This window comes from Miniopterus natalensis, chromosome 8 (genome assembly GCF_054644295.1).
Source record: "Miniopterus natalensis isolate mMinNat1 chromosome 8, mMinNat1.hap1, whole genome shotgun sequence".
NCBI lineage: Eukaryota > Metazoa > Chordata > Mammalia > Chiroptera > Miniopteridae > Miniopterus > Miniopterus natalensis.
This window is the reverse complement of record NC_142088.1, coordinates 26,496,941-26,519,481: the sequence shown is the minus strand read 5'-3', so window position 1 is coordinate 26,519,481 and position 22,541 is coordinate 26,496,941. Positions and strand designations below refer to the sequence as shown.

The 22,541-nt window shown below is 34.8% G+C and overlaps 1 protein-coding gene across 2 annotated transcripts in view; it reads right to left on the bottom strand.

Moving 5' to 3' along the window:
• Window positions 1–9,371: 9,371 nt before the first annotated feature.
• The window catches only part of STK17B (serine/threonine kinase 17b), a 28,134-nt gene continuing 14,964 nt past the window's right edge, over window positions 9,372–22,541 (bottom strand). For both annotated transcript variants that reach the window (XM_016218464.2, XM_016218541.2), the window contains exons 4-8: window positions 18,639–18,783; window positions 17,398–17,524; window positions 15,788–15,836; window positions 14,420–14,599; window positions 9,372–13,082 (exon numbers count right to left, since the gene is read on the bottom strand). In XM_016218464.2, the coding sequence (XP_016073950.1) occupies window positions 12,800–13,082; window positions 14,420–14,599; window positions 15,788–15,836; window positions 17,398–17,524; window positions 18,639–18,783 (784 nt within the window). In that variant the 3' untranslated portion in view covers window positions 9,372–12,799. The remainder of the gene's footprint in view (window positions 13,083–14,419; window positions 14,600–15,787; window positions 15,837–17,397; window positions 17,525–18,638; window positions 18,784–22,541) is intronic.

The following is a 22,541-nucleotide window of genomic DNA, read 5'->3' as shown; positions in this document are numbered from 1 at the left end:
GGCATTACTCAAAAAGATCTTATAAAGTTCCAGGAAAAACCACATACTTCCCAAATCATCGCAATCTGTTAAAAATAGCATAGTGTTTTAGTTTTACATTTTTCGTGCCACTGCTAAGGCTGCTTCACTCCCTCCCTATTAAATACTTGATTATTTTTAAAAACATGCTTTTGTAGATAACTGGAAAGCATGGAAAAAATATCACCTATCTTTCCACTGCCCAGGGGCTGACATGATTAACATACCGACATATTTTTCCCCTTGACTATTTCCTACATGTTTCTTAAGCCTAGTTGAGATGTGTGTGTGTGTGTGTGTGTGTGTGTTTTCACTTAATGTATCATAGAAATTTTTCCAAGGTCGCAGAGAATACTTCACAGTTGTCATTTTGAAAGCAGTATAACGTTTTACCACATAGATATACCATATGTTGCTTAATTGTTTCCTAATGTAGACTTTGTGTGTTCTTTTGTACATTTGTACACTCTTGGAGTGTTTTGTCATTCCAACTAACTAGGATCTTTTCTTGCTAAAACATGACAGAATTGAACCTATTTTTTTTGTAGTATATGTGTATATCTCAGTTTGGGGTGCTGATGACAGATATTTGGATTTATCTAATATTTATTTTATTTGAGGCAGTTCTTCAAAAATTAAGAAGACTCATATCTAGCATATATAAAAACTCCCAAAAATCAATAATAAAAGATAAATAACCTGATTTTAAAATGGGCAAAAGATTTGAATAGACATTTTTCCAAAGAAGATATACCAATGGCCAATAAGCACATGGAAAAATGCTAATATCTTTAGTCATCAGGAAAATGCAAATCAAAACCACAAAGGGATATTACTCATACCCACTAAGGTGGCAATAATAAAAAAGACAATAACAAGTGTAGGAGAAGATGTGAAGAAATTGGAGCATTGCTGGCAGGGATGTAAAATGGTGTAGCCACTTTGGAAAACAGTGTGGTAGTTCCTCAATGGTTAGACATAAAGTTAAATGGCTCAGCAATGCCACTTGTACATATACAGGGTGTCCTAAAAAGTGTATACACACTTTAACAACTGTTAGCTCAATTTTGAAAATGAAATGTATTTTAATAAACACTGCCTTCATAATTACTCAGTTTCGGGGGGACACCCTGTATTTCCAAGAGAAATGAGAACATATGTCTACACAAAAACTTGTCCTTAGCAGCATTATTCATAACAACCAGAAAGTACAAATGTTCATCAACTGATGAGCAGGTAAACAAACATGATATATCCACATAATAGAATATTAGTCAGCAATTAAAAGGAATGCAGTACTGATATATGTGTGCTACACCATGGATGAACCTTGAAAACATTATGCGAAGTGAAAGAAGTCAGCCACAAAATATTGCTAATTTTATAATTCCATTTGTATAAAACGTACAGAACAGGCAAAGCTACAGAGACAGAAAGTAGATTCGTGGTTGCCTAGGACTGGGAAAGGTGGGTGGAAACTGGGTGTGGGGAGATGAAAATGTTCTGGAATTAATTAGTGGTGATGGTTGCACAATTCTGTGAATGTACTAAAAACCATTGAATTGTACACTTTAAATGGGTGAATTGTATGGTATGTAAATTACATTTCAATAAAACTATTATTTAAAAAGAGGACTCTTAGTACATATAGAACATGTTCAGAACTTTGGTTCATTTTTCATAGTTTAAATGGTCCCATGTAGTGAACCCACCATATTCTTGGCAACCTAGTTTTCCTGGATGCAAAGCACACTTTGGTGTCAATTATTCAAACGTGTTTGAGATGATCTTGTAGCCACAACAGAGAATTACTGAAGTTTCTAGTCAGGTTTCAGATGGTTGACTAATAAATGCTTGCCTTTTTAAAGAATAGGCTTCCTCAATAAACTACAGAATTATTTTTGAGAGAAATTAACCTAATATATAGGCATTTACTATTAGTTCAAAGCAAACGTGAGCTTTCCTTATCCAGGGACTGGAATAAGACTTATTTACATTTGAAACTCAGACATTGCAAAATGTTGACAAAAACTGTATCAAAACCTCACATACAGTGAAGTTATTTCCGTTTCTAGCCTTTCTAAGAATAAGTGTAGTCTGACCAGTTTGATTTAGTTGGCATTTGTTTGTTCATTTAATTTTTCACAGGCGTTTTAACAGCTCACAAAGGACACCGATCAGCGTTGTCACACACGCGGGGGTGGAGTAGGGGATCACAAGGCTGTGGAAGAGCATGAGGGGTGATGATTATTTCTGTGGTTCTTTTTCAGAAGATATAATCTGCCACTAAGGTAACTTTTAAAGCTTACCTTGGTTATTTTCACTTTTGCATGAATATATTTCAGATCCTTTCTGAGAAGAGATCCTCATAAGAGGGTGAGAACCTGAGCACAAGCCTTAAAGGAACCGGGAAGGGGCAGAGAGAAAAGAAGGAAATGGGGTGCTCACCGTAGAGGCGGGGTTTCCCTACCACCAGGCCATGAACAGGTAAGTGCCTTACTTGGCACACACCGTTTTCATTGTTCCTCTCCGTTGATATGAACCGTGGGTATTTCTATTAAAAACATTCTGAATTTCTTCCATTTTTCATCCAGTCGGTTCTCTCTTCTCTTCCTCTCCCAAACCATGTCCTACTGAAGACTTGGCTTCAAAGCAAGTTAATATGACCCTAATATCAAAACCTAAAATGTGGAAGACATAGCAGTGCATTGCACAACTCCACTGGCCTGCTCCAAGCTGCGCCTCACTCGGTCAGCTATGCAGTGACACCTCTCAGTTTATGTCTCATGGCTGCCACACCTCTGAGCCCCAAATCCACGTAATCAAGAACCAGCATCAGAGTCAACACATCCAAAACCAAACTCACCTTCCCCTCAGAGGTGCTCCTCCTCCGGTGTTGCCTGAGTTACTAAACAGACGATCATCTGAACGGTTGCTCAAAAGAAAGACCTGAGAATCATCCTTTGTATGCTCCCTCCTCTTACATATCCAAACAGTTAGGGAACCCTCTCAGTTTTAACTCTCATGTCTCATTTCTCTCAGCTGCTTCAGCCACTACCGTCTGAGGACAGGGCAACTGAAATAACCCTCCTAAGAGGGTTTCTGCCTTCAGATTTACCCCCTTTCAATAGATCCACCCCACAGCGTCCAAACAGAGATCTTTCTAAAACACAAAATATGATTATATGAAACTCTACTGGAGCCCCATGACCTTAAAGGAAAAACCAAACTGGTTGACGTGGCCCCTGCCCACCCTCCCAGCCTCCTGCCTCGGCTCTCCCTGGAGATAGATCTTCCAGTTGCTTGAATGAGCCCGGCATTTCCTGCCCCAGAGCAGATTCTGTCTGGGGAAGGTCTTCCTACAAAAGCTATTTTTTACAAGAGGTATCTCAGACATTGTAGATAAAGAATTATGGAAGACTCATTTTATACCAACTTCCCTGTCACATATAGCAAATTGGGTGTCAATGCAGGTAGTCTACACAATACCTATTTTTAGAGTATCAGTGACTAACTAGGAAACACTAGTGAATTATTCATGTTTCTCTTTTCTACTTAGCAAAGGCTACATTCTGTAATGCTGTAAATAATGTAATTTAGATTATTCTATCCTAACAGTAGGTGACTTTATGATACAATTTTAGTTTTTAATCCAACATATATGTTAAAATTTTAACCAATCTTTTTTTTTAGAGCTACAGATTCCAATCACTTTCTTCTAGTTTTTAAAATTTAAATCTGAAAACTTTAATTCAAATCTGGTGGGACAGAAAAGGCAAAGAAGGCATTTGAAGCCAGGTGGACTTTGGCTCAACTCCCCACGTGTGGTAATCAGGTAATGCTGAGAAGTCACTTCACCACTCTGAGACTCAGTTTCCTCACCTCCAAAATGAAGAAGATATTTGATTTGCAGGGTTGCTGTGAAGATTAGATGAAATAGCACGAATAAAAGAGCCAAATATAGTTTCTAATGGGCCTTTAGCAAACTTTATTCTTCCTCAGTTAATTTATATCTTATATATCTCTGAATACAGACATACCCACAGGCAATATTTTTTATATAGACACACAAACACCCATTTTATAAACACATATTGTGAAGACCTTCCAAACTTAAACCAAAACTTAGATACAATGTTGTGGCACTATTGTGCCTGTTTGAGCAACTGGAGTAAAGCCAAGGTAATTAAATCTCTTACAAATTTAGTTATATAAAAGACCCCAGCCATTGGCCATTGCAATTATTCTATTTCTGGGAAGAAAGGAGACAGGTTTATTTGCAGGATCCCATGCTTAATCATTAGTATTAAATGAGTTAGGACCAGAACTAATCAAAGAAGCAAACAGCTGATTACTGCTGTTTTGTAAAAGAAAGAAGTAATTGATGTTCACACAGGTTAAAGCAGCCAAAAAGGCCTCTAAATAAATGGCCCAGCTCTTTTTATCCCTTTATAATTTGTTTTCAATGGTCTTTAGTCTGCGATTACTTAAATATTCATTTATTTCAGAAGCCTTTTTGTGCAAGTCCCAATTAAAAAGCCAATCACGTTGTTAATAAATTGGGCTAACAGCTTCTTTCAGAGGAAGGAACAAATAAATCACAATGTCTCATCTATAAAATTTGACTTTGTATGAGTATATAGGCAATTAATTCAGTTATAACTCTGGATGATCATGAAGCTGCATGGATTTATTCATGATCATTTAGAGAAAGGAAGGGCTACGATATGCCTTACAGAACATGGAGAATCTGTTGTTCTATTTGCTCAAAATTATGCCTTATAATTTTCCTCACATACACTTCATACTCATTTATTCACTGTTCAGTGTAGCTAGAGTGACTGCAGACTTGAAATTGTGTCTGTAATTGGTGGCCTAGTTGCATTTTACCATCTGGCTAGAAATATTGGTATAATTAGCATATATCTTTCTTTCGGCCTTTCAAAGGGGTATTACCACCACTAAATTTAAATTCCAGTGGTGAGCCACAGAGGGCGGAGTCCTTTTGACTAGTTATAAAATAATCCCCTTCTTTGTAGTTTATTCTGAAAGTTGAATGACCACAGCGTAGGGTTGGCATAGGACATAAACGTGAGAGATTATTCATTTGATTCTGACCACACTTGCACCACCCCACCCATTATAGATTCTTGAACAGTTTTCTCAGTAATATATATATTTTAAAGGAAAGGACTTAATTGATTTCAATAAGCTGGGAGATCAATTTGTTTCCTATAAGCTTTTACTTGTCCATATATATGTAGAAAATGTGTGTGTGTGTGTGTGTGTGTGTGCGCGCGCGCGCACACTCGCATAGTGAGGAAAGTATGTATATGGAAAATGTTGGAACTTTTCTATTCTTATAGGAAAATTTTGATAAATAGGGAAGATGTCAGAAGATATGGAAAGTACCGTCATGGTTAATATTTTTATGTGAACTTGACAGGTCTAAAAGATGCCCAGATAGCTGGTAAAACATTTCTAGGTGTCTGTGAGGGTGTTTCTGGAAGAGATCAGCATTTGAGTTGGTAGACTGAGTAAAGCAGATCAACCTCACTAACATGGGTGGGCATCATCCAATCCATTGAGGGTTTGGGTAGAACAAAAAGGCAGGAGAAGGGTGAATTTGCTTTCTTTGTTTGCGCTGAGACATCCATCTTCTCCTGCCCTCAAGATGAAGTGGTGACAGTGCAGTCAGCTGGTTCTGGAAGCCAAAGCATGGTCAAGCACAGAGTTCCAAGCAGAAAGTCATGCCAGTGTCTTTATCAAGAAAACGTCTTCAAGATATTGATGGCCCATGAGAATCAGAGTGTGTTGTATCATAATCTAATGGTGATTTCTAATAAAGGTATGAAGCTGACAGTGCTACAAAGAGGACTACTGAAAGTGGTCTTACCTGGATTAAGAGAAAGGAGCCTGCCCTTCCCAGTCCCTTCTCAAATACAAGAGCTGGTTCTCACAGAATAACTTCAATTATATTCCTGGTTAAGCAGATCTTTAGAGATGCTTGGGCTACATTGCTTTGGATCTAGTACACTGTTTCCATGGATCCTATCCAGAGAGATGTTAGCATGGTCATGCTGGGTTCCTTTTTTGGAGATTCCCAGTGTAAATTAAAGCCTCCAAGGAATCCTGCAGTAAAAATGCATGTTTAACACTGTTGAACATGGCATTTCCAAACATAATCGGGTACACATACTTTATTTCTTTGCCATACACCTAATAACATTATGAGGAACGTGAGTTTGGAAAACACTGATGACTGTGTCAGTTAAGATACTTTCAGCTGTAAATAACAGAAAACCCAAAAGAAAGTGGCTTTAACAAATGGGAAATTTTTAAAAATTACATAATGAAAAGTCAAGAAGATGACTGCTGCCATTGCTTTGGTGGCTTCGGTGAGAGAATAATGTCAAGGCCAGCATCTCCAGGATTCCCTTGCCCTTCCTCCATAGTTACAAAGGGTGTAAACCACTCTCATCCAAGATGGTGGGAGGTATGGGCTTTGAGAGTTTCTGGTTTCCTTCTGGAAATCAAGCGCCTTCCTCAGAAGCTACCCAGCAGACTTCCAGGTCACCCCCAGCACCGCGTGAGCTGGAATGGCCTCTGTGCTGAAGGCGGGCAAAGGAGGAGAGGGCTGGCTGTAGCTGGTGGGTTAGCCAGCCTACAGAGTCTTCAACAATGGGAGAATTACTTTCAGACTTACAGTGTTGTATGCTTTCAGCTTCTACCAGGGCACACTATTAGAACCAGTTATATGAATTCTAGTGTTGTTTTTCTAGTAAGAACATTCTGTTCATGAAGATGTTGTCCAAAGTAAAAAAATATGATCTAATAAGGCCCATATGAGAAACTCTTCTCAGACTCTATGCTGTCTTCTCCCTCCAATGCCATGTCCACTCCAGAGACAATGTTTATCCCACACAGAAGCCACATTGCTGGCATTGAACCATTGTCTACGAGGTTCAGCGTTTCAACATATACTGGGGAACTGGGCAAAGTTCTTGCTGCTCCAAGACCTATAAGATCTCTCTCTCCTTGTTACCTTCTGAGACTTTTCCACTCTTTCCAAACTCTGTTTTTCCCAATAGATTTAAGTATTTGCAAATAAATCCTCAGTGGAATTTTTAAAAAATTATTTTGAGTGCTACTATACTTCCCCTGATGGAAAGCAGCACAGTCTACTGTTATAAAAGAAAAAATACAGGCAGAAATTATAAATTAGTATTTCAAGAATTATTTGGCCACAGACTTTACCATTTAAACTCTTCAATAACAAATTAAGATGTTTGGTAGTTAATGTGTCTCTCCTGATTGTAAGCTCCACTTACTTTACCAACACTATTCAAGGATTCTTCTGTTCCTCACTTTTTGTCAAATTTTCACTCAAGGCACACCCACCTCCACTCCCTTTGCTCTTTGTAGACAACCACAAGAAACCTTCTTAGTAAGAAGAAACTGATTGGCCCCTTCCTTCACCCCTCTATTGCCATCCACCCTCTTTTCCTTCATTTTTGTCTGTCAGGAAATGTTTTTCCTTATTCTAGTCAAGGTTGACCCCTCCAGCTGCTTGTGATCTCATCACTTTCTCTGCCATTTTTAATCCTTGAGCATCTTCCACTCTGTGCATTTCAATTTCTGCCGCCACTTGGACTCCTCCTCTTTGCCTTCTAAGGCATTTTTTAAACACTCTAGGAACTAGTGTCCTCTTCCTCCCCTAGATTTCTTGGAAGAGCGATATATACCTGTGGCCTCCACTTTCTATTTTCTCAACAACTTACAAACTCACGATTATAGAGAAATCGTTATATCCAACAACCATCTTGCAGTCCTCTTCCTCCTGAAAGTCTGCTTGTTACAGTTCAGGTGAGACTCACTGCCCTCTTTCTGGCCTCTCCTCCCATCTCAGTCATGCTAGAACTAGGAGAACCAGTTAGAACATCATTATGATAACCTAGATCAGAGTTAAGAGACTACATGCAGCCCATTGTCTGTTTTCATAAAGTTTTATTGGCACACCCATTCATTTGCATATTGTCTATGGTTGTTTTCATGCTCCAATGGCAGAACTGAGTAGTTGTGACAAGATGCTGCCTGACCTGCAAAGCCTAAAATATTTAATAACTGGTCCTTTATAGAAAATTTTGCTGACCCCTTTCTAGATGATCTAGACAATCTAGACCAAATAAAAAAATGCATCCCATGTTCCCAAAATGTAAAAATCAAAAGGAAATGACTACAAGATATACTTGGAGATATCACTGATGAAAATTAATGGCTAATGGAAGAAGTACAGTAAGAAAACACAATTTTTAGAATGACATCTAGAGAATTCAGTTGTGATGTATGGCTAAATAGTGCCGTGCTAACTAAGAGAGGGAACATGAAGCCAAGAAGTTTGGGTGAGGCAGTGACACAGAAAGGGAAAATATGATCATGATTTTACGTAGAGCTATTTTATATATTCTATTATATGCAGAGAGAGAGACAGAGAGAGAGAGAGAAATATATATGACTTCAACGCCCAGGAGAAAAATTGCGGCAGGAGAGAAAATTTGGGAATGTTTATGTTCCAGAAAAAGAAAAGATATGAAACAGGAAATGTTCACAATTAGGAAGTTCCAATGCATCAATTTCTCAATTGTCAAGTTCTGCACACCATTCCTTTCTCATTACACTTCATACTTCTCAGATGATTTTAGCATGTACAATTGACCCTCATTATTCAGATTCCATAATGCAAATTTACCTACTTGCTAAAATTTATTTGTAACCCCAAAATCAGCATGTGTGTTGCTTTCAGTAGTTAGCTAACATGTTCGCAGTGGTGAAAAATTTGAGTTGCCTGATAACACTTGTTCCCAGTTGAGGATGAACAAGATGACACTGCCTTCTTAGTTCTCATACTATAGAACAAATGTCCTTTTTGTGATCTAATCAGTATCATGTTTTCTGCATTTTTGTAATGTTTGTTGGTGATTTTACTGTTTAAAATAGTCCCAAAGCATAGTTCTGAAGTGCTATGTAGTGTTCCTATTCACAAGCTGTAATGTGCCTTACGGAAAAAATACACTTATTAGATAAGCTTCATACAGGCAAAAGTTATAGTGCTGTTAGCCGTGGGTTCAATGTTAATGAATCAACTGTATATTAAATAAGGTCTCTTTAAACAGAAACACACATAAAAAAGGTTATATACCGATCAATTAACAAAACTGTTATGAAGAGCTTGCAGGAATCTAACCCTGTGTTTCTCCTAGGAGCAGTGCTTCAGTATTCACTGTTTATGGGGAATTTATAGAACACAACTACCATTAATAATGGGAATTGACTGTACATTAGTGCACAGAAGATTATAAACTTCTCGAAGAATCCTTTATTCATCTTTTAAAAAACAAAATTCAATTTACTTAAACTAAAAAACACACACCATAAACAGTTCAACCATTTCTGGTGAATCAGAATTCCTTATTCGTCTTCATGCAACATGTAGTACATGGCCATTCACTGACATTTTCTTACAGTATATATTATTACCAGAGAACAGACCTTGTTTACATATTTATGTGACCTTTCCAACAGACAAGAGCTAATAAACATCTGTATTGGAAAGGAAGTTCAAAGATGTGGGTCAAATGCTAGAACCTCTAGGCAAGAAGGTTTGCTTTTACAAATAACACATTTAGAAATACTTTAAAACAAAAGGCAACCACAAAGGTAAAAAAGTGCTTTATAATTTTTAACCAAAAGGATCATTAAACTGATGTAACAAGTTTTCTTATTGAAGGATTCACAACAATGTCATTCAATATGCCCTAAACAACATGAATATTTAATGAAAGCTAAGATGGAGGGCAGTTGTAATTTGTGTGAAATTTACAATTAGAGTTTAAAGTTTTTTAAACTTTCATAAAATTATAGGATGATAATTTTCCAAATGGAAGTTGGATAATTTAATTTTAAAACAATTTGAAATTAAAGAACAATTGTTTACACAACACTGAATAAGGATGTTCCCAAGTCAGATATCAAACTGAAAATTCAAAACTAACAGGAAATGTAAACAGTTATAAAATACCAACATTTCTTAATGTTGCTTAGAGCAAGGTTATTCAAAGTATGGCCCATGAACTACTTGCAACCAATCCAAAATGAAAGATCAAGCTCATGCCAGAGGAAAATCAATTATATCACTAATCAGCTGACTTATTTTATATCAAGACTTTCTTGATAATGGAAGCAATGTGTTGATTTATATTCTGGCACAGGCACCTTATCTCATTACAACTGAAGAACAAGTACTGCTTGACTTCTTTAAAGTGCCATTATAATTTTGCTACTCAGAGTTAGATTAACTTTATGTAGGGGTGGGGGATTAAAATGACAATTTTAACTGTCATCTATATTACTATTTTTTAATCCCATCTATCTAGGGATCCTACCCAAAAATAAAATTAAATTTCATAAATTCATTACAATTTAACATTAATCTTCAGATGTGTTTAAGTGTTGCAGACATCTATTCACCTCAGAGGGGCTCTCTAAATCCCTACTTTAGAGAGATACATAGTGCTTTTGATAGACATTTGCTTTCAATCTTGGGGGAAAAAAAGAATAAGAATTGAGTCATTTGTTAATAAGTTCTCTCTAAAGATTGGTTCACTTTATTTTCACATTTTAATTAGTGAAAATATTTATATTCACCCTTATGAAGAAAACTGAATATACTGTTTGTGCAACCACTAGTTCCTTTTTCATAATGTAAATTGTTAGGAAAAAAAGGTCTGGAAATTTACAACTCTGTATTCTATTAACTAAGAGGAAGTATATAAAGTATTTTAATATTCCTAAGAGTAAAAGAAAGTTGGTATAAAATATTTTTTTTAGAACTAGCTTATAATTCAAAATTTCTTGTTTTTTTTTTTTGTTTAGTATTGGCACAATTCCTCTAGAAATTTAAATATATAATATGGTCTTTTGTAAAAGTAACCATTTTCTCTTTCTCCAATGACTTACTAAGCTTTACCTGCATTAGCTTAATACTGAAGGCAAATAAATGGACAATCAACAATTTAGAAAAGACTCATCAGTTTTACATATACAAGAGCCCATTTTAGCTTCTTCAATGACTAGTTTATTGACCCAAAAAACTATTCCTTAAAGAATTTAAATGTATATTCATATGTCATAAGACAAGAGTTCCTTTGGCACCTGAGTTGAGCACAATATAGTAGAGTGAAGAATGCCTAGAAAAAATTGTCCAAAGACTGTATTTTATCTATCTATACATATATACATATACCTGTACATATACATATACACATATGCACACACACACAAATGGAAGTAACTTTCCTTCAAGAAATGATGGAGATATAAAAGAAATTGACCGTTTAGCCAGATAAAGTGAACTGATGGTTATTAAAAACAGTTTTAAATTATTTGGAGTCTTACCAAATTTCAACAAGTTAAGGATTTTAGAATAATACATAACTCAAAGGGGAAAAACTCAAGGAATTTTTTGGGTCTAAATATAATTTCTTTTGATATAGTAACATGGTCATGAGATTACAATTATCTTAACATGTCAATATAATAGATTTTTAACAGACACTAGGTGGAAAGTCACCTGCCATTGATCAAACATTCTGCTCTCTCTAGCCTCTTACTTGCCTTGGTCCCAGCAAAAGATCAGTAAGGGCCACTCTGCAGATAGCCTTCTACTGAGCTTCATCAGTCACTAGGAATTTTACACAAGAACTTTAGAAAAGCTTAATATCATCATGTTTTATGATCACATCTACCTTGCTGACTCTGGCACTGTGTTAATAGTTCTGGTGCTGTGATTTTTTTATGCATACTTTAGAACTCTGAATGACTGGCTTGTATTTGAAGACTTAGAAGACATCTAAAATTCTGTAAGCTGCCTCAGTCTATCAGCATTTTCTTCTACACTCAATTAATAAATATGTTTGGCTGGCTAAAAATGGGACACATTCACTTTTACCCAAGTGTCTTCTACTCTAGAAATTCTAGAGGATGAAAATCCTCTATCTTGTATACCACGTTTTCCATCTGTCAGACCTCATTGCATCTGAAGAATACTGAGAGTGGGCAAAAGACATCTGAGTTAAAAACGCCATGCTACTCTTCTCTCTGCTCTAACTTGTATAGAATATCCCTATTCTGCTTTCTGATCCCCCTTCCCTCTGGTTAAAGGACCTATCTCATACAGCAGACCGCATATAATGAAAATCTTATGTAGTTTCAAAATATTTGCAATCAAAAAGCATTTTCAAATGTAAAATCGCTCTTGAAAATCTATAAATAGTACATATTCTTGCTTAAATCTGACAGTATTATCCTAAAAAATTTTCCTCAATAGAGGCATGGTATAGGACTTACCATAGAAAACCTATTAAATTAAAATGTCTTCATTTTGTTCAGTTTACATCAACCATAATATAACTCAAATCACTTTTTTTCCTGATACAACAAAAATTTTGATAAATCCATTTGAACTTGAATTCTTCCAATAACAAAATCACATGCACACTTCTATTTTTGAGTATTTTCTTCTCTGAATAGCTGGCATCTCAGGATAGGAAATGAAATTATGCTAATAACTAGTAATGACACATTAAAGCAATTTCCTAAATTCTTCCATGCAAAAGTGCATTTACAATATAAACAAGCCATATATAAAGGTACAAACCACAATCACTCACTGGAGTGGATTTCAAATTCCAAATTCAGTCCAAATGAGTCAAAGAGAAAAGTGCTAACAGAGCACATCTGAAACAAGTTCATGGGGACTGGGCAATGAGTCATCAAAGCGAAATCTTTTGGAAACCATACTGCTATCCTCTGGGATATTCTCTTTGTCTTCTCGATCACTACAGGTGCCATTACAAGAGGATTTCGAAGTCTTGTCTTCAGATGACCATGTTGTATGATCCTGACCTTGAGAGGAACTGGAAGTTTCTTCAGGGTGAAATAAGTTCCCGAAGTCCCATTGCTGTAGCCAAGAATGAGAAAGGCAGATTTCGGCTGTTGGTCTTTTCCTTTGAGAGAAAATACCAAGGAAAAATTGAGAACTAAAAATCAAGTTGGAAATGTCTGCAGTTCAATATATCATCAAGTTATGTTTTATTATGAAAATAACGCTTATCATAGTATAGAAGGGAATAATAATAGGAAAACTGGAGTACCTAGAAATTTAATTCTGACATGCTAAAAATTCCGTTTATCACTGAGCTTACAGATAAAACTATCTAGTCAAAAAGCTTGAGAATGTATGTTAGCCTCACAAATAAAAATTAGTAAAGTTATAGTCTCTTGGGTTTGTAGACCCTTTGAAGGAAAATATATGTGATTTGTAATCTCTATTATTATTTTGTTATTAAAAGCAGTAACTGCTAAGTCTTAAAAACAAAAGCTTACTCTTCAATGATGTTTATCTAACATTTTGAGTTTTTAAACTTTATTTTCTATTACAAAAGTAACAGTCAAATATCACAATATTTCAAAAGAAAAACACCTGTCTATAATACTCAAAACTCCTTTACACAACCACTATTACCATTAAAACCTTTCCTTTGTTTTCATGTTCATTTTTTTCTGATTATAAAAAAATTAATGTGCCCATTATACAAATTTTAGAATCTAGGTAAAAAAAATATTTAAGAAAATAAAAACTGCCTATAACCAGAAACAAATAGTACTATTTCAACTATCATGTCCAACATATTAGCCAGTGAGAGATTGTTTGGGCCAATAAAATAATTAACTGAGTCCTCCAGGAGATTAAGTAATTATCAGAGATTAAAGGACCTGACAAGTAACAAAACCAGGATCCCAGCAACTTCTGCATTAAGGATAGCCAGGCCGTTTTAAAGTAAATACTGCTGATCCTGGTAAACAAAAGGGAGGTCAGCTTTTTCTTTTCCTGCTTTGAAGTTGCCAATGAGTGAGGTAAGAGTCCTAAGCCATAGTTTCACGTCTCTTCTTTGGTAGGTGGTCAAAGAACATTTGATCTTTAAAGATCTATCAGTCATTTGTACTTGTTACATAACTAAAATTATTTAATCACAAATCAACCAGCCATGTATATTGTAAACCTTCTATTTCTAATTATTTTAGAGAATTTCAGGAATTAGTGGCAGGTTGAGGGAAAAATAACCCAAGTCTTCTCTTTACTCCAAAATTTCCTGTTCTGTATTTTATATTTTCCACGTTTGAAGTTACAAATTTGTTATTTAATGATCTCTCATATCATCTCTTTCCCCATTTTACCTGAGAGTATACTTCTAACAATTTTTTACTGCTTTAGAATATATGTTTCTTAATAAACATAAATTATTTTGTAATAGTAGTTAAACAAATTAATGTTCTTACTTACTCTGGATTTTTTACTAAAAGACTCTGGATAAAGTCTGTGGCCAGCTGTGAAACTGACGAAAAAGTCTCCTCTGAATAGTCTACATTAACCTGGGATATATTGAGGTACGTTTCCTGATTATCTTCCCCCACAAACGGGGATGTGTGAGTCACCAACATATAGGCTATTATCCCAATATTCCTGAAAAACAAAAATGGAAGAAGAGGGAATTTTAAATGTGTTAATCTTAAAACATTTATATAAAATAAAATTGATATTCAACATATTCCTGGTCTCAACTTCTACATTAACCTATAGGCTTAAATTGCTTTTTCAAAGTTCCTATATTATTAAAACTAAAATAATTATCTCAAAAGTTTGCCTCACACCAAAAGAATGTGGGGGATATGCACATGTGTTATATAATAATAAATATAATGTATAAATATATATCATTATACCTATAGTCTGCCCTTCACACAGACATTTGTTACCAAGTACACAAAGCTACTCAAAGAGCAGCATTTCCAAAATGGTATTCAATGACACAGTAATCATCTGTGAGACATCAACAGGGCTTTTGTGAAAATAGAGTCTGCAAGCTTGGTGAAGCATGAAGTTGGGCAGGTAAAATTCTTTTACTACAAAACTTTTCAGAGCCTTAAATAAGTTAATGACAAGTCCTGTGCTCAGGAGAGCCAAAAAAAGACAATACATAGAGTATGTTTCACTCATTTACTTAGCCACTGGACCCTTTTCCTTACTAAACCCATTACAGCTCTATGAAACACAGAGAGTAAGGCTAAACTCTTCCACTTGGTCTGTAGAGTCAGACCCCGACAGTGGTCCCAACTAAAGTTGCATAATCAATTCCAGTTCTCCTCCCTATGGTCTTTTCTCTGTGCTAGTCACAAGAACTCAGTATACCCTAGTTTATGAGTATATCTTTTATGATATACTCCCATAAAACTAAACTTTTGCATTGACCTGACCTCAATTTTCTGCTTAATAAATACCTCCCTGGTTCTTCTAGACCTAGATCAGATGTCTTCTATCTGGTGCTTGTCTGTTGCTTCCTCCACGCTTCTTAAATAGTATTTTACCTTTATGATAGAAAAGGTAGCACAGCACTGTGACTATTTTGTTCCTTTCTAGGCTGAGTCTTCCTCCAGGAAAGGGATTTTCCTATTTATTTCTGTACCTTTGGTTCAGAGCCAGAGTGTTACTTAAAAAGAACAGATAGATAAATGCTTTCCTGTGGCATAATAATGACACTTGAGTAAAATCTTTTCAAGAAAGCCTTATTATTTACAATTAGAATCAAAGAACCCTAGAATATACACTACCCAACATTTAATAAAGGCATTTAGGTAACAAACAAAATCTTACCACATATCTGTTGCTGTGGTAATAGGATCGTAATTCAGGATTTCTGGAGCTGAAAGAAAATAAAATTCAAATTCAATACTGACAAATTTAAAATCATGAAAATTACATTAAATTAAAACTGGATTTAATTTTAAAGAACTACTAATATAAGGTCAATATAAATTTAACATCATGTTAATTATCCTGTGATTGGATATTTAAACATATCTAATGTTAAGCAAATTATATAACTGTATGATTCAAAAGCACCAATAATGTTCTACATATATATATATTTTAGTCATTAAGATTAATTTCAGAAAAAATAATTATGAAGAAGTAAAGTGTTAGAAGCTAGAATCTTCTTAAAATTTTATTTTACTACTCTGTTAGTCTAATGAAATAACCCAAACTAATTCCTAAGTTTTTCTATTCAGAGTAAAGTAAATAGAATTTACTGAATAGAAATATTCTGAATAGAAAATTTTACATTTTACAGTGCATTTTACAATTACATTATGAGGAAATTACGCTTCCTGGAAGTGCTCCAGATTTTCAAGTAGATTAAATATTCCTAATTTCCTATGCAATTAACTTCCCACTGTCTCCTCCCCTGCTAAAATGTTTCTAAAATGCAAAATAAATTATCTATACTTTCTAAACATTACCATAAATTTCAAAATTAGTAAAGTACAAACTCAGATTTATGCTTGAATAATATATATATTTTTTTGTTTCAGTATGGTTTCATAATTTCTCCAAGAAAAATGGTTTCCAAAGACTAGCAGTTTTGTTAACAAAGCCTCTAAGACATATATATTGTCAGCTGTCACTGCACCACCTACAACCTTTTCATATACTTCAATGAGCTGTGTTATCTATAATTACAATATTTCATTCTAGGACACTATGGCCTCTATTAGCATTCAAAAGTTAGTAATTTGCTTCATTTTTTATTTTGGGAAAGTCAACTACCTAGCTTGAGTAGCACCTGTTCTTTTTAGTTCAATGCCTGCATGGGGATATCAATATAAGCAAAAACAAATAAGTATAAAAAGATTATTACTATAAATTTAAAAACTTTAAATTATATGATGCTTCATAACTTAAAAATCTTTCATCTTCATAATCTAATTTGTTGGTTTAGTACAGTATTATTAGATTATAATCCTTTTACAAACAGGCAAAACCTCACATTTTAAAGCAGCAACAACAACAAGGAGTCCTGCTAACAGTTCCCACAAACTGAAGATATCTGTGTTATCAACAGCATTAGAGTTGGGACCAGGACGGAAGCAGAAGTGATTCTAATACAATAGCCGGCTTCAAAGGCAATAATGGGCCCCTTGATTCTGTTTACCTCTTTTTCCATTTTCTCCTGCTCCCTAACTTCCCTTTTACCCAAACATTAAACTTTCGAATTTATAAGCCTAATATCCTGTGAATTGTTGTGACTGTCTCAATAATCTTACATTCACTACAGTTCATTCAAGTAATAACCAAATTTCATTGCACTAAAATACTTGAACCAAATATATCCTGAAATTACATACGCTAAAATATATTACGTAGAGGTTATCGTTTAGGTAATATATTTCAAAATAGTGAAGAAAATAAGAGGAAATTCTTACCTAAGTATTCTGGTGTTCCCATGATTTCCCGAAGTTCACATGCATTTCCTATTTTTCGAGACATTCCAAAATCTACAATTTTTATGTCTCCAAGAGGGTATATGCTGCTCAATAATATATTCTGTGGCTAATAAAGCACAACAAAAATATAATCAGTAATATACAGCAATAAAAGACTACTAGTCTCCAATCAGAGGTAAATTAAATGGAACTTATTGCTTATATATTTCATTGAGTCATTCATCAAACATTTGCTAAGCTATTATTTAGAAGGAGCTATACATTCAATGATAAAGTAAAAAAAAAAAACACTTGAAGAGGATTCTTGGTTTGGAAGAAAAAGATAGATACATAGATTGATTGATTATGAGATATAGAATACCCAGTAATAAAGACTGCTTAATTCTGCCCATAAGAAAGTCCAAGAAGGCTTTGTAGTAGACATGTGTAAGTTGAATCTTAAAGGATAAACAGGATTATGCCAATTAGAAAGGTGCTCTGGGGAACAGCATGGAAGAAGGCTTGAGGAAATAAAATGCATACATTTCCAGAAACGAAAAATGGTTCAGTACAACATGATGGCACTGGGTCTGACGGTTCCCAGGTTTGTAGCTTAGACAGTAAGATGCATGGTAAAGTCTATAGAAGGGAGATTATATAGAAAGAGTCCAATGTTCAAAAAATAAGATACAGATGAGCTCAGATGTTAAGGTCCTTCAGTAGCTGTGGAGGAAGCATCAGGAGAAAGGATAAGAACATGAGAGGCTGAAGAGGTAACAGGGCTGGGGAAGGGGTCTGACCAATCTGGCGGGGGAGGGGAAAGGAGCCAAAAGCCTCAGGAGGAAGGTGGGTGAGTATGTGGGGAAAAGGAAGGACGACTAGGGAGTTACTTTCAGAGGCAAGGTCCGAGTTCTGCACGTTAGAGGTAGGCAGCTTTATATGATAGGAGGGTCCGGGACGTAAGAGTAAGATGCGGTGGAATGATTTAAGGCTTAGAACATAGAAAAGTGATGGTTTTTAAGAGCCCAGTGATTAATGTGAGCTGCTCACACACGCAGGTTTCTCCTCTCTGCCAAAACAAAATTAAGTCCATGCAGCACAGAGGCAAACAAAGAGCACACCCAGGGCCATCCACCAGCATGACCTGACTGCTGTTTCCTACCAGTATCAGCCTGCAATTGTGCAAACCAAGAGCAGAGAAGAAACAGTATAGTGTTACTTAAAATTACATGTTACATTACCTTTAAATCAAGGTGTACAATGTTATTCTGATGTAGATAATAAACTCCTTCAAGTATTTGTTTAATGAGTCTGATAATGTCACTTTCAGAGACCATTTCAGCCAGCTCAGGTAAACACAAGTTGAAAATTTCTCCACCTGCAGCACTGAAATACAATTCAAATAACAGAAACTTGAAAAACCATTGACTTAAATATGATACTTTTAAATACTGTATACTTGTTAAGGAAAAGACACAGAAACCTACACTTTAGTCTCTATACACACATTTAAGGAGTGTGGGGGTGGGGAGGTGGGAGGGATCTTTAAGGAATAAAGTAAACAAGAAAATTTCAAATTCTGGGCACTAACAGTCAAATATTTAACAAATAAAATTAAATTGCTTTATAATTCAATAATAATTACCTTAACTAAGCAATAAAAATAACAGCTAACACTAGGATTCAGCTCTGCTTTGTGCCTCCATTTTATTCATTTATATATAAATATAAATATCACCTATTTTGATCATGACAACCATGTGAGGTAGGTGGTTATTATTTCCATTTTACAGATGAAATAAATACAAAAAGGATAAAACAACTTGTACAAGGTCACATAGTAAATGGAGGGACCAGAATCTGAATCTGAGAATCAATATTCTTAACTAATATCCTTAGCCAATATCCTGTTTGTCAGCTTCACAAAGAATACTTGGGGCCAGAACCCAAATCTTTTATTTATTTATTTATTTATTTGTATTAAGAATTGAAAAACCAAAGAATGTTGATAAAGGCATAATGATAAATCCCTAGGTCCGGAATCAAACGATTTACATTTAAATCCTCAATCTGTTATTTACAGCAATATAACTTAGGGTCAATCACTTATGTGAGGTTCCCCATCTGTAAAACAGATATCACTTGACAAATATTTTTTTGAGGACTAAATCTAAATAAATAAGACAAGTAAGATAAAAATGTCTCAGTCAGAATATCATGCAAAAAAAATCAAGATGGTCAGTCATCAAATTTATAAGGTATGTTTGGAAATATCTCAAGTAAAGCATATTCTATGTGATAAAATAGGAACTCACTCACCCTAAAAAACACTATTGTTTTATTTCTTTGGTTCACTGCTATATCCACAGTATCAAGACAGTGTCTGGCATGTAGAAGGTGTTTAGTGTTTGCTGAATGAATGAATGAATGATGGAATAGTCATTCTTCAGAGCAGTTGAAACTGAAATTCAGAAATTTCAGTGACTGCCAAGAAGAAGGAGCATGTCATTATATATTAGGAGCCATAAGAAAAAAAAAAAAAATCAATGGTTGTCACAAATTTGAGTCTCACATAGAAAGTCACAGGACTGACCCTTCACACTGCTGATGTAACTTATAATCGAGTCAGCCATACAGAGCGTGCCAGCAGTTAGAGGCCACAGGGGTTTACTGCTTTACATTTTATTTGATAGTCCAAAGAAAACTATAGGACAGCTGGTCAGGAACACATGTGAAAGCTCTGATCATGCATACTTCATACCTCAACTCCCTCAAACCTCTGCATCTCTCAAAAAATTGACGAGAAATTAACTTTAATATTTGTCTTAACTTTATCATGGTAAAGATAATCTGAGTATAAAACATTTAGTTTGTTTTAAAATTTATAGTAGTGAACTCCATCCTGTATATTCCTGCAAAGACACTGCAGATATTAATACTAATGCAATGGTAAGCAAGTGTGCCTCTGTTTCTTCTACTGCAACATAATGATACATAATGAAAAATGATAGATCCTACTCCACTGGGTTGCTGTAAGCATTAAGTTATATAAGCCATGTAAAGTACTGAATACAACAGATGTTATAAGGTTCAAAGCAGATCATCACAGTGTCTGACATATGGTAAATATTAAATAAATATTAGCTATTATTATAAGAGTAACAAATACTAATTCCATATCTAGCCAATATCTAGTCTTTCTAAATTTGGGGCTTCTTGTTGAACTCTGATTATGAAGGCACTTTTTAAAAGTCTTTGCTAAATTAAAATTCCATTTTAGAAACACTGTATCATACATTTAAAAGCATATACAATATATTCTTAAGTGAAAAAAGAGGGTTAGGTTTTTTGTTTGCTTATCTCAGTAATAAGATCAAATAAATACTATGATTGCCAGCCTATCAGCTTGTCTCTTACTTTTAGTTTGGCAAACTGACCAATATCTGTTGTAAGACTACCATTTTTCCCACAAAAGAGGTACATAGGTGGAGCTGTGGGAAATAGAAAATGAGCAAGAGCTAAGAGGAAGGAAAAAGACAGATAACATAAGAAGCATATGACAGGCATTAGCAAAAACTGGATAAATACTCTGGCATGTAAAGGAGAAATATCAAGATACCCACAAATTGTAAATGGTTCTGTTCATATGGCAAAATGTCAACAACTGGTGAATCAAGCTGAAGAGCAGAGTGTTAACTGTACTATTCTTTCAGCTTCTCTGTAGATTTGAAATTTTGTAAAATAGAAAAGTCCTAATTTGTCAAAACTTTTGATGCATTTTATTGTTGCTATTTATATGAACCGAAAAAAGGGGATTTTATGAAAGTGGACAACACTCTTATGTATATTCACCCTCAAACCTAGAATACTGTTTTGGAAAAATGTTATCTACTTTTCACATAGTCAAACATGCAGGTATCATGCAAGTAGATAACTTTTTAAAGGTCAGATGAAGAATCTGACAAATGTAATCACAAAAATGCACAAAAAATGAAATCATATTAGTAGTATTCTGGGCTCTTCTGCAAGTCTAATTTATTTAGAAGGTGCTATAATATACTTCATTTAGTATGTTAGTGTTCTGGGAATTGTACATAGTATTCATTCTTGAATGAACTCCTTGTCAACTTAACATTTTGCGAAGTAATCATTTTCATTTACAACTTGATTCTAGGCAATCAGCTTTCCTGGTACAAACACAATGATTTTTTTATAAATATATAAACAAACCTCTCCATCCTTACTATAATGAAATACTAAATTTAGGTTAATCTAATATTAAACTCAAAAAAGCAATGGTAAAGATTAGCTACTAAAAAAGTACTACAAAGAATTATAAAGAATTATATTTTTATGCATTTTTAAAACAAATATTTCTCTCTTTAGTTTATTATAAAGCAGATTTATTTTATAAAAGACTATCAGAACCAAAAGCATACTAAACATACATTTAGTTGATCTCTTCAACTGTTGCAAATGTGTCAGACTGCGATGCAATACAGGAACTATTTTATTTTTAATTTTTTAAAATATATCTTTATTGATTTCAGAGAGAGAAAAGGAGAGGGAGAGAGAGAGACAGAAACATCAATGATGAGAGAGTCATTGATCGGCTAGCCCGCAACCCAGGCATATGCCCTGACCCGGAATCGAACCCCGATCGCCTGGATCCTAGGTCGATGCTCAACAGCTGAGCCACGCCCGGCTAGGCTACAGGCACTATTTTAGAATCATGTCAATATATCGGTTAACAAACCAGTTAGCTTAACCATGCTTTTACCCTACCTTCTAAATTTTTGAATATTTGGGTGTTTTCAATTTTTCACTGACTTGTGGGAAGAGATGCATTTCATTTCAATTGCTATAACTTCTAATATGTTATTCTGCACGTCACACATACTAAATAAATGTGTTTCTTTAATGAGCAACGTGCTAGGCATCCTTTCATACAAGTTGCCTTTCTATTCTCCCTGCGTTATTCCTTGGATATGTTCGTCAAACACATGGACAAAACATGTAAATAATTTCAATTCTCTTTCACTATCAGATTGTTTTCCCAAAACGATTCATCAAATTTCTGTGCCATTAGCACTGAAAGTGTATTCATATCACCATATTCCCCAAACATTTTATCATTTATTTAT